This window comes from Nerophis ophidion, linkage group LG04 (genome assembly GCF_033978795.1).
Source record: "Nerophis ophidion isolate RoL-2023_Sa linkage group LG04, RoL_Noph_v1.0, whole genome shotgun sequence".
NCBI classification, from domain to species: Eukaryota; Metazoa; Chordata; class Actinopteri; order Syngnathiformes; family Syngnathidae; genus Nerophis; species Nerophis ophidion.
In genome coordinates, this window is record NC_084614.1 from 16,123,490 (window position 1) to 16,136,499 (window position 13,010).

Consider the following 13,010-nt stretch of genomic DNA (forward strand, 5'->3'; position numbering starts at 1 on the left):
AGAAAGGAAGGGGGAGGAGATGACGGTAAATGTTGTTGAATGACATGTAGCGGGTTTCAGCTTTGTCTCCCTCCGCCTTCAGGCACTTTACAACGAGTACGTCCATTTCAAGGAGACGGAGATCCCCGCCAAGGAGGTGGAGAAAGGTCACGTGGAACACCTCTACAAACTTCTTGAGGTACGCCCCAGTAGTCTGGAATGCCCTCCCGGTAACAGTTAGAGATGCTACCTCAGTAGAAGCATTTCAGTCCCATCTTAATACTCATTTGTATGCTCTAGCCTTTAAATCAATGGTCCCCAACCACCGGGCCACAGAAGAATGTTTTATTAATTTTCTAAATTTAAAAATCATTATTATTATTATTATTTTTATTAAATCAACATAAAAAACACATGATACCGTATTTCCTTGAATTGCCGCCGGGGCGTTAATTAATTTAAAACCTCTTCTCACTTCTGCGCTTACCAAAGGCATGCGGTAAAAGTAAGCATGCGCTAATTGTTTTAAAACCTCTTCTCACTCCGGCACTTACCAAAGGCATGCAGTAAAAATGTGAGTGTGATGTAAGCTTGGACCTTAAATCCTACTGAATAGCTCTGAATCTTCTTCCCTTTATGCGATTTCAAATTACCGGTATTGAAATCAGCCACCTCCATTTTGAAAATGATGACAGTGGAAGTGTCACTCGTGACGTCACGAGTTTGATCAGGCGGTAATACTAAGCATGCGCTAATTATTTTGCGAAGCGAGTTTGACCCAGCAATAATTCAAGGCAGGCACATACTAGATGTCCTGCGGCAATTCAAGGAAATACAGTACACTTACAATTAGTGCACCAACCCAAAAAACCTCCCTTTTTCATGACCAAAAAATATATATAAATAATTTAACCCCCCGCCACCGGGCCGCAGGACAAATTATCAAGCGTTGACTGGTCCGCAGCTACAAAAAGGTTGGGGTCCGCTGCTTTAAATAGACCCTCCTTTTAGATCAGTTGATCTGCCGTTTCTCTTCTGCTCTGCCCCCCTCTCCTTCGTGGGGGGGGGGGCGCAGGTTCTGTGGCCACGGATGAAGCGCTGGCTGTCCAAAGTCGGGACCCGGGGTTAAATAGACCCCCCTTTTGGACCAGTTGATCTGCCGTTCCTCTTCTGCTCTGCCCCCCTCTACTTCGTGGAGGGGGTGGGCACAGGTTCGGTGGCCACGGATGATGCGCTGGCTGTCCAAAGTCGGGACCTGGGGTGTACCGCTCGTCTGTGCATTGGTTGGGGACGTCTCTGCGCTGCTGACCTGTCTCCGCTCGGGATGGTCTTCTGCTGGCTCCACTATGGACTGGACTCTCACTATTATGTTAGACCCACTATGGACTGGACTCTCTCACTATTATGTTAGATCAACTATGGACTGGACTCTCACACTATTATGTTAGATCCACTATGGACTCGACTCTCGCTATTATGTTAGATCCACTATGGACTGGACTCTCACTATTATGTTAGATCCACTATGGACTGGACTCTCGCTATTATGTTAGATCCACTATGGACCGGACTCTCGCTATTATGTTAGATCCACTATGGACCGGACTCTCACTATTATGTTGGATCCACTATGGATTGGACTCTCGCTATTATGTTAGATCCACTATGGACCGGACTCTCACTATTATGTTAGATCCACTATGGACCGGACTCTCACTATTATGTTAGATCCACTATGGACCGGACTCTCGCTATTATGTTAGATCCACTATGGACTGGACTCTCGCTATTATGTTAGATCCACTATTGACTGGACTCTCGCTATTATGTTAGATCCACTATGGACTGGACTCTCACTATTATGTTAGATCCACTATGGACCGGACTCTCACTATTCTGTTAGATCCACTATGGACCGGACTCTCACTATTATGTTAGATCCACTATGGACCGGACTCACACTATTATGTTAGATCCACTATGGACTGGACTCTCACACTATTATGTTAAAACCACTATGGACCAGACTCTCACTATTATGATAGCTCCTCTATGGACTGGACTCTCACACTATTATGTTAGATTCACTATGGACCAGACTCTCACTATTATGTTAGATCCACTATGGGCTGGACTCTCACACTATTATGTTAGATCCACTATGGACCGGACTCTCACTATTATGTTAGATCCACTATGGACCAGACTCTCACTATTATGTTAGATCCACTATGGACCGGACTCTCACTATTATGTTAGATCCACTATGGACCGGACTCTCACACTATTATGTTAGATCCACTATGTACTGGACTCTCGCTATTATGTTAGATCCACTATGGACTGGACTCTCGCTATTATGTTAGCTCCACTATGGACCGGACTCTCGCTATTATGTTAGATCCACTATGGACTGGACTCTCGCTATTATGTTAGATCCACTATGGACTGGACTCTCGCTATTATGATAGATCCACTATGGACCGGACTCTCGCTGTTATGTTCGATCTACTTTTGACCGGACTCTCACTATTATGTTAGATCCACTATGGACCGGACTCTCACTATTATGTTAGATCCACTATGGACCGGACTCTCACTATTATGTTAGATCCACTATGGACCGGACTCTCACTATTATGTTAGCTCCACTATGGACCGGACTCTCACTATTATGTTAGATCCACTATGGACCGGACTCTCACTATTATGTTAGATCCACTATGGACCGGACTCTCACTATTATGTTAGCTCCACTATGGACCGGACTCTCACTATTATGTTAGATCCACTATGGACCGGACTCTCACTATTATGTTAGAGCCACTATGGACTGGACTCTTAACACTGTTATGTAAGATGAGATGAAAGAGCATTTTTGGAATGACTGTTATCACTTCACACATGAAGTGAAGTGAATTATATTTATTTAGCGTTTTTCTCTAACGACTTAAACCGCTTTTACATCGTGAAACCCAGTATCTAAGTGACATTTAAAGCATTGTGGGTGGCACTTGGAGAAGGTGGGTAAAGTGTCTTGCCCAAGGACACAGCAGAAGTGATTAGGATGGCGGAAGCGGGAATCGAAACTGGAATCCTCAAGTTGCTGGCGCGGCCACTCTACCAACCGAGTTATGCCGCCCAAAGAACATGGAGTGTGTGTTGCGCTCACCATGCACTCATTTTTGTGTGTAACTAGGTGTGGGTGGAGTTTGGACGTATCAAGCTTCCTCAGGGCCTCCATCCTAATGACCTGGACGAGGAGTGGGGTAAACTCATCCTGGAGATGTTGGAGAGGGAGAAGGCTCTCCAGCCCGCTGTGGACAGGTACACACACACACACACACACATGAAGTACGCAGGTTAATTTGAGTCTTTATTGCAAAAGCTTCTTTTTTTTGGGACTGAATTTATTTGACAAGATTTTCTTGCATGTGAATTTTCAAATTATGCTGACGAATTCAATGAAAATACATTTTGGGGCAAAATGTGCTTGTATATAAATCCAGCGTTTTAAAATTCAGTTTGTACAAAATTTTAGTGCAGAAAAACGTTCTGCTTCAAAACGATACAAAATAGAAAATTTACCGGAAGTGTTTTTTTTTGTTTTTAAGCAACACGTTTTTCTGCACTGAATTTTTGACACATTATTTTAGAGCACATCATTTTTAAACACTACATTTTTGCACACTAAATTATAAAACCCAGAATTTTTAAACAACCATTTTACTACTATTTTTTTTCACTGTTCTTGTTGTCAGCATCATTTGATGCAAAAAAAAATTCCGTTTACAAAATAAAGTCACAGATTAGCCTCCATGCAAATTTCAAATTATGTTGATGAATTCAGTGAAAAAAATTAGTATCAAATAAGTGTGTGTATAAAAATTCAGTGTTTTAAAATCCAGTGTTTAAAAATTTAGAGCAGAAAAATTTGCTGCTTCAAAACGCTCCACCCACTTTGGGTACATTAATGTTGAAGGAATAAAAAAAATTAAAAAAAATTACCGGACGTGGGTCTTGGTTTTTAAGCAGCAGATTTTTCTGCACTGAAATTTTGACAAAGAATTTTAAAGCACATCATTTTTAAACACTGAATTATAAAACACCACATTTTTGAACAAGCATTTTAATACCTTTTTTCCCCCTAAAATTGTCAGCATAATTTGATGTAAAAAAATTCAGTTCACAAAATAAAGTCACAAATTACCCACCATACAAATCTCAAATTATGCCGACAAATTCAGTGAAAAAAAAATTTGGTGCAAAATGTGTGTTTGTATAAATTCAGTATTTTAAAACGTAGTCTGTAAAAAATTCTAGTGCAGTAAATGTTGCTGCTTCAAAATGCTAAAAAAGAGAAAATTTACTGCAAGTGGGTTTTGGGTTTTTAAGCAACAAATTTTTCTGCATTGAATTTTTGACACAGAATTTCAAAGCACATCATTTTTAAACAATACATTTTTGCACACTGAATCGTAAAACCCTGAATTTTTAAACAACCATTTTGCTAATATTTTTTCTCCCACTGTACTTGTCAGCATAATTTGATGTAAAAAAATTCAGTTCACAAAATAAAGTCCCAAATTACTCTCCATACAAATGTCAAATTATACTGACGAATTCAGTAAAAAAAATTGGTATCAATTAAGTGTGTGTATACAAATTCAGTGTGGTAAAATCCAGTGTATAAAAATTTTGTGCAGAAAAATGTGCTGGGTACATTGATATTAAAGCAATAAAAAAAAAAAAAAAAGAATTTTTTTTTTACGGAACATGGGTCTTGCATTTTTAAGCAGCAAATTTTGCTACCTTTTTCCCCCCTAAAATTGTCAGCATAATTTGATGTAAAAAATTCAGTTCACAAAATAAAGTCACAAATTACTACCCTCCATACAAATTTCAAATTATGCCGACAAATTCAGTGAAAAAAAAATTTGTGGCAAAATGTGCGTGTATATAAATTCAGTGTTTTAAAACGTAGTCTGTAAAAAATTTTAATGCCTTAAATTTTGCTGCTTCAAAATGCTAAAAAATATACAATTTACCGCAAGTGGGTTTTGCGTTTTTAAGCAACACATTTTTCTGCACTGAATTTTTGACACAGAATTTCAAAGCACATCATTTTTAAACAATACATTTTTGCACACTGAATAATAAAACACTGAATTTTTAAACAACCATTTTGCTACTATTTTTTTTTCACTGTACTTGTCAGCATAATTTGATGTAAAAAAAAATTCAGTTTACAAAATAAAGTCACAGATACCCTCGATGCAAATTTCAAATTATGCTGACGAATTCAGTGAAAAAAATTAGTATAAAATAAGTGTGTGTATAAAAATTCAGTGTTTTAAAATCCAGTGTATAAAAATTTAGTGCCAAAATATTTGCTGCTTCAAAATGCTACACCCACTTTGGGTACATTGATATCGAAGCAATAAAATAAGAAAATTTTTATCGGACGTGGGTCTTGCGTATTTAAGCAGCAAATTTTTCTGCACTGAATTTTAAAGCACATCATTTTCAAACACTGAATTTTTGTACACTGAATTATAAAACACTGAATTTTTGAACAACTATTTTGCTACCAATTTTTTCCCCTTAAAATTGTCAGCATAATATGATGTAAAAAAAAAATTCAGTGTACAAAATAAAGTCACAAATTACCCTCCATGCAAATTTCAAATTATGCTGACGAATTCAGTGTAAAAAAATGAGTATCAAATAAGTGTGTGTATAAAAATTCAGTGTTTTAAAATCCAGTGTTTAAAAATTTTGCGCAGAAAAATTTGCTGCTTCAAAACGCTACGCCCACTTTGGGTACATTAATATTGAAGGAATAAAATTGTTTTTTTTTTAATTCACTGGACGTGGGTGTAGCGTTTTTAAGCAGCAGATTTTTCTGCACTGAATTTTTGAACAGAATTTTAAAGCACATTTTTAAACACTGAATTATAAAACACTGAATTTTTGAACAAGCATTTTGCTACCTTTTTCTCCCCTAAAATTGTCAGCATAATTTGATGTAAAAAATTCAGTTCACAAAATAGTCACAAATTACCCACCATACAAATTTCAAATTACGCCAACAAATTCAGTGAAAAAAAATTTGTTGCAAAATGTGTGTTTATATAAATTCAGTATTTTAAAACGTAGTCTGTAAAAAATTTTAGTGCAGTAAATTTTGCTGCCTCAAAATGCTACAAAATAGAAAATTTACCGCAAGTGGGTTTTGCGTTTTTAAGCAACACATTTTTCTGCACTGAATTTTTGACACAGAATTTCAAAGCACATCATTTTTAAACAATACATTTTTACACACTGAATAGTAAAACACTGAATTTTTAAACAACCATTTTGCTACTGTTTTTTTTCCCACTGTACTTGTTGTCAGCATACCTTCCATGCAAATTTCAAGTTATGCTGACGAATTCAGTGAAAACAATTTGTATCAAATAAGTGTGTGTATAAAAATTCAGTGTTTTAAAATCCAGTGTTTAAAAATTTAGTGCAGAAAAATTTGCTGCTTCAAAACGCTACACCCACTTTGGGTACATTAATATTGAAGGAATAAAAAAATAAAAAAATCAAATAAAATTTTACCGGACGTGGGTCTTGCGTTTTTAAGCAGCAAATTTTTCTGCACTGAATTTTAAAGCACATCATTTTTAAACACTGAATTTTTGTACACTGAATTATAAAACACTGAATTTTTGAACAAACATTTTGCTACCAATTTTTCCCCCCTAAAATTGTCAGCATAATATGATGTAAAAAAAAATTCAGTTTACAAAATAAAGTCACAGATTACCCTCTATGCAAATTTCAAATTATGCTGACAAATTCAGTGAAAAAAAAATCTGTATTAATTAATTGTGTGTATATAAATTCAGTGTTTTAAAATCCAGTGTATAAAAAGTTAGTGCAGAAAAATTTGCTGCTTCAAAACGCTACACCCACTTTGGGTACATTAATATTGAAGCAATAAAAAAAAAAGAAAATAGAAATTTTTCACGGAAGTGGGTCCTGTTGTAAGCAGCAAATTTTTCAGCACTGAAATTTTGACACAAATTTTTAAAGCACATCATTTATAAACGCTGAATTTTATACACTGAATTATAAATCATATAATTTTTAAACAAGCATTTTGTTATCAAATATTTTTAACTAAAATTGTCAGTATAATTTGGTGTAAAATAAATAAATAAATTCAGTTGACAAATTTTGAACGCAAACAATTTGGTTACATAAATTCATTGTTAAAAAAACTTTCAAAATAAAGACTTAAATTAACCTCCATACAAACTCCTTGCTAAATAAAATGCTAACGAAATCTTTGTGTTTCAGATTGGAGCTGCTGCTCCATCGAGCTAATAAGTTCCAGAACCTTGCTGTCGACTGTGAGGAGAAACTGACCCTGGCAAAGAACACACTACAAGCTGTAAGTGCTCACATTTTTAATGAGGTCTGTAACTGTACATGTATTTGTAATGTGCCTTTTTGGTTGCGTACAGAGGCTAACAGCATTCCCACACGGCCCACATTAACAGTGAGGGGACAGGAAGTGTAGATTTGCCGCAGCCCTTGGCGATTGGGAGTCATGGCTCATGGTAGTAGGGCTTGGCGATATATCGATATACTCGATATATCGCGGGTTTGTCTCTGTGCGATATAGAAAATGACTATATCGTGATATTCGAGTATACTCACGCAGTTGCTTTTAGCTGCGGGCATTACACTTGGCATTTCTCACTCGTTGTTTGCTCTCCTTCTCACAGTGATATAAAACAAGCGCACCTTCTTACATACGTCACATACGTGTACGCCCTCGCGGGGCAGAGAGGTAGCGGCATGGGTAACGTTATCTGTGGTGCGAGGGGTGTTACGAGAGAAAGAAGGTGCAAATCTGGTAACAAATGAAGGAAGAATTCATTCCCAAGAAAAACAGAGGGGGTCCATCGTCTGGCGGTGGTTTGGCTTGAAGCGGGAATATGTCGGAGAAGCAACCGTAATTTGTCAAGTGTGGGGCAAAAGCGTTGTTACAAAAAGTAGCATTACTGCTAATATGTAGCATCACTTGAAAAGTCCCCCGCTAGAGCAGGGGTCGGCAACCTAAAATGTTGAAAGCGCCATATAGGACGTAAAATACAAAAACAAATATGTCTGGAGCCGCAATAAAATAAAAGCCATATTACATACAGGTAGTGTGTCATGAGATATAAATTGAATTAAGAGGACTTAAAGGAAACCAAATGAGCTCAAATATAGCTACAAATGAGGCGTAATGATGCAACATGTACATACAGCTAGCCTAAGTAGCTTGTTAGCATCGATTTGCTAGCAGTGACCAAATATGCCTGATTAGCACTCCACACAAGTCAATAACATCAACAAAACTCACCTTTGTGCATTCACGCACAACACTAAAAGTTTGGTGGACAAAATGAGACGGAAAAAGAAGTGGCATAAAACACGTCTTAGAAAGTCGGAGAAAGTTATACATGTCAACAAACTACGGTGAGTTCAAGGACCGCCAAAATTAGTAGGATGAAACGGTGCTCGCCAAATACTCGAATCAGTGAAGCATGTTTAATAGAAGCAGTGTCCTTTTTAACAATTAGGGGGGTTTGTGTCATGTTTGTCCTCCTACAGAAACTATATTAAAACAAAAAATATATATTTTTTCTCTCATCTTTTTACATTTTTTCATACATTTTTGAAAAAGCTCCAGAGAGCCGCTAGGGCGGCGCTAAAGGGCCGCATGCGGCTCGCCGACCCCCATGCTAGAGAATGAAGAGTGCTTGAAACTCTGCATGTCAACATCTCCGTTTGGTGCCACGCCAACAAAATGCAGAGGCAACCATTTCCGTATCAACTGTATGAAACAACTAGTCAACAACAGAAGGCGATAACGTCCGCAGGAACCTACCACATAGCGAAGGACATACACTTTGATTTCCTATTATGCAGCTCCTTTTTATTTGACACTTATTGAAATATCTTGTGTGACATCATGCACAAAAGTGAACTTTATTTGTTTTTAACTATTGTTGTGGCGTTCTGTACAAAAAGTGCACTTTAATTTAGTGTTGTTTTGATATGTCATCTTAGTGACATCATGCACAAAAGTGCACTCATAGCTTGTTTTAAAATGTCTCTGACAATCTTGCACTTTCTGTTTTGGAAATGACATGAATGTTTGTTGACACTTTTGGTCAATTGACTTAGTTGTGATATCCCTCTCTGCATGAAAGTTTAAAATGAGCATATATTAATGCAGTATGAAGAATAATGTTTTAAAGTAGACACATAGAATCATCATACTGCTGTGATTATATGCATCAAGTGTTCATTCAAGGCTAAGGCAAAATATGGAGATATATATCGTGTATCGTGACATGGCCTAAAAATATTGAGATATTATTAAAAGGCCATATCGCCCAGCCCTACCAAGTAGAAGCCAGGGTTTGAAAACATATCTTTCTCCCGTGATTAAAGTCTTTGGTTTGGTAACCCGATAAAACACGTCAACAAAGAGAAGCGCATAAGATGAAAGCATTGAGCCGCCATTGTTCAGCTGAGACGAGGAACGTCACAACAAGCTGGAACTATGAATGCTGCATTTCAATAATAAGAGGCGCAAATAAAATAATTCACGCTCTTCAAACTTGTTACACTCGTCTGCACTATGTTACAGCGGAATTGGTTCTCCAACATGGTTCATACATCGAGCAAGTCGCCCAATCTCATCAAAACCCCTTAAAAGCGAAGTACTGAACCGTGATTGTCGTGCACAGTTACACTTTTACTTTCAACTGATTCACTGCAGCTGCTTTATTGATCAACGTGGACCCTGACTTACAGAAGTTGAAAAACTTATTCGGGTGTTACCATTTAGTGGTCAATTGTACGGAATATGTACTGTACTGTGCAATCTACTAATAAAAGTCTCAATCAATCAATCAAAGAGTACTAACATGCATGCTGTGCTGCCAGGATATGTCACGGGCGGAGAGCGGCGAGGCGGTGCAGTGTGAGAGCGAGCTGGCCTGTTACCTGCAGGACTGCGAGTCTCTCATGGGACAACTCCAACAAGAGCTCAAAGTCCTCCGTGATGAGAAGTACTACCAAGTGGATCAGCTGGCCTTCAGGTGGGTCGGCACGGCAAATTCCATTTCCTTGGCGGAGGTAGTGGTGACACGAGGGTCCTTTCCAGGGCGTCGTGCCTTCAAGAGGAGCTGGTCTCGCTCAGACTTCAGTGTTCCAGCCTCTACAGGAAAGGTCACTTCTCGCAGTCCCTGGGGAACACGACCACAGAGCTGCCCAGCCAGCGGGCTGCAGCTCCCGGGTTCTCGCTGGGTCAGACCTTGCTGGGGGCGGCGGGCGCCGCGCTCTTGCGACGTCCGATGGCGCGCTCCCAGCTTGTGGCCATGTCGTCATCAGAGGACGAGGGCAGCTTGAGATTCATCTACGAGTTGCTGGGATGGGTGGAGGAGACGCAGGTTGGAGATCCACACCAACTCAAGTGGTCCTGGAGAAGAATTAGGAGCTTTCTTTGAACTTGTCTGTCCTTTAGGAGCTTTTGGAGGGGGCCGAGTGGGGAGCAGACCTTCCATCAGTGGAGAACAACCTGCAGGAACACAACAGTGTGCACACTGCAGTGGAGGAGCTGATGAGCTGCCTGCAGGAAGCACGCAGCTATGAGGTGCACAGGACACCTTATGACAAGCAGGACACAAAGATTCCAGTGCTCACTTGCAATGTCGTCCTGTTCTAGGCTAAAGTCTCCCCCAATTTCAAGAGCAACTACTGTGAGACCCTGGCCAAGCTGGAGCATCAGTACTGCAAGCTACTAGTGAGCAGCACACAGCTCTGCACCCGCACACACACGTCAGACAAGAAACTGTGAGAAAGGGGATGTTTTTGGTTCGGGCGCTGACGCTACTGTTGTGCTCTGTCGCCGTAGGAACACTCGTCCTGGCGCCTGCGGAGCCTGGAGAGCCTGCACGCCTTCGTGTCGCACTGCACCGAGGAGCTGATCTGGCTCAATGACCGCGAGGAGAAGGAGATCGCCTTCGACTGGAGTCACAACAACACCAACATGTCCGCCAAGCGGGAATTGTACAGCGTGAGTGGGAGTGGGGTGCAGACAGGGAAACACAAACAAACCACTCACACTAGGGGCGGGTGTATATAAATAGATGTATGTGTATATATATATATATATATATAGATGGATAATACTTTATTGATTCCTTCAGGAGAGTTCCCTTAGGAAAAATAATATTCCAGCAGCTGCGTACAGAATTTAGATAAAATTTAAAAAAGTAAATAATGGGGGTATAAATAGAAACAATAGAAAAGTATTGCAATGAAAATAAAAAGCAACAATGAGAATAAAAATATAACAATAAAATGGGAATATAAGAAGAGAAACTAACTAGGGAGTAGTGACCATGTTATGAAAAAGTATTGCTCTCTGTGTGTGTGTGTGTGTGTGTGTGTGTGTGTGTGTGTGTGTGTGTGTGTGTGTGTGTGTGTGTGTGTGTGTGTGTGTGTGTGTGTGCGCGTGCGTGCGTGCGTGCGTGCGTGCGTGCGTGCGTGCGTGCGTGCGTGCGTGCGTGCGCACACATATATATTTATGCATATACATATGTATAAATGTGTGTATGTATATACATATTTAAGTATGTATATGTGTGTATGTATATATACATATATACACTTTTATACATATATGTATGCAAAAAAGTGCATTTCCGTGTGTGTGTGTGTGTGCGTGCGTGTGTGTATGTATTTATGTATGTGTGTACATGTGTACATGTATATAGACATATATACACATGTATATACATATATGTATGTATGTATATATGTGTATTTGTATATAAATCTGTGTGTGTAGACACATATAGACATCTGTATAGATATATATAAATGCCTATATGTATACGTGTGTGTGTGTGTGTGTGTGTGTGTGTGTGTGTATATATATATATATATATATATATATATATATATATATATATATATATATATATATAATTACTCATATTTGTATGTATATACTGTATGTGTATATTTATATTTATACATATATAAGAACATTGCAACAATGGGGGGGTTCTGTAAGAAATTTGCTAAGCTATTTTAACTAACACACCTTAGCTTTGTGTAATATTTAAAAATACAATTCATAAACACCTAGTTTATATATTTTTTCTATATGCCGGGGTCCAATTAAAAAAACAAGCTGTGGGTTGAAATTTTGGATACCCTTGCACTGCAGCTCCATGTGTATCACAGTATGCACCTTTTTAATGTGATGTAATGCAAATGTATGCACTGCATTGTAATGGCAAACGACAAACTTTTCCTAGAGGTATTACCAGTAATTGGACATTGTATTGGACCTTATTAGATTGTGTGCCTAATAAAGTGGCCTTTAAGCGCACACAAACAAATCTGTTTCGGTCCACAGGAGCTGAGATCCGAGCTGGATGAAAAGCAGGAGGTGATGCGCTCTCTGCAAGAAACGTCCCACCGCTTGTGTCATGAGAACCATCCCGCCAAGCAGACGCTGGAGGTGAGTTGATAAAGCACCACAGTTTTCTTGGGGTTTTTTAAAATTGTATTTTGAAAAGTGTGGTTTTATAGTGAGGATGTAAGTTTAGAGCGCTGCATGTGATGTTTGCAGGCGTACAGCGCCGCCCTGCAGACACAGTGGCAGTGGGTGGACCAGCTGTGTGTGTGTGTGGAGCAACATCTCAAGGACAACACCGTTTACTTCCAGGTGACACACACACCTTTGCCTATTTTTATTCGCAGTTCACTCTCAGCACCCTCAGTGTTTCTTATCGGCTATCATCTGTTTGTGTCTGGCAGTTCATGAGCGATGCCCGGGACTGCGAGTCGTACCTGCGTCAGCTGCAGGAGACCATCAAGAGGCAGTACACCTGTGACAAGAGCAGCAGGCTGAGCAGACTGGAGGACCTGCTGCAGGACTCAATGGTACTCCGCCTCTTTCA

The 13,010-nt window shown here is 39.2% G+C and overlaps 1 protein-coding gene across 24 annotated transcripts in view; it reads left to right on the forward strand.

The window, feature by feature from the left end:
- The window catches only part of macf1a (microtubule actin crosslinking factor 1a), a 441,796-nt gene that overhangs the window by 222,202 nt on the left and 206,584 nt on the right, over positions 1-13,010 (forward strand). For all 24 annotated transcript variants that reach the window (XM_061897243.1, XM_061897250.1, XM_061897255.1 and 21 more), the window contains 11 exons: positions 83-178; positions 3,179-3,306; positions 7,330-7,423; positions 9,979-10,133; positions 10,199-10,484; positions 10,559-10,687; positions 10,760-10,837; positions 10,949-11,110; positions 12,464-12,568; positions 12,680-12,775; positions 12,868-12,993. In XM_061897243.1, coding sequence (XP_061753227.1) covers positions 83-178; positions 3,179-3,306; positions 7,330-7,423; positions 9,979-10,133; positions 10,199-10,484; positions 10,559-10,687; positions 10,760-10,837; positions 10,949-11,110; positions 12,464-12,568; positions 12,680-12,775; positions 12,868-12,993 — 1,455 coding nt within the window. The remainder of the gene's footprint in view (positions 1-82; positions 179-3,178; positions 3,307-7,329; positions 7,424-9,978; positions 10,134-10,198; positions 10,485-10,558; positions 10,688-10,759; positions 10,838-10,948; positions 11,111-12,463; positions 12,569-12,679; positions 12,776-12,867; positions 12,994-13,010) is intronic.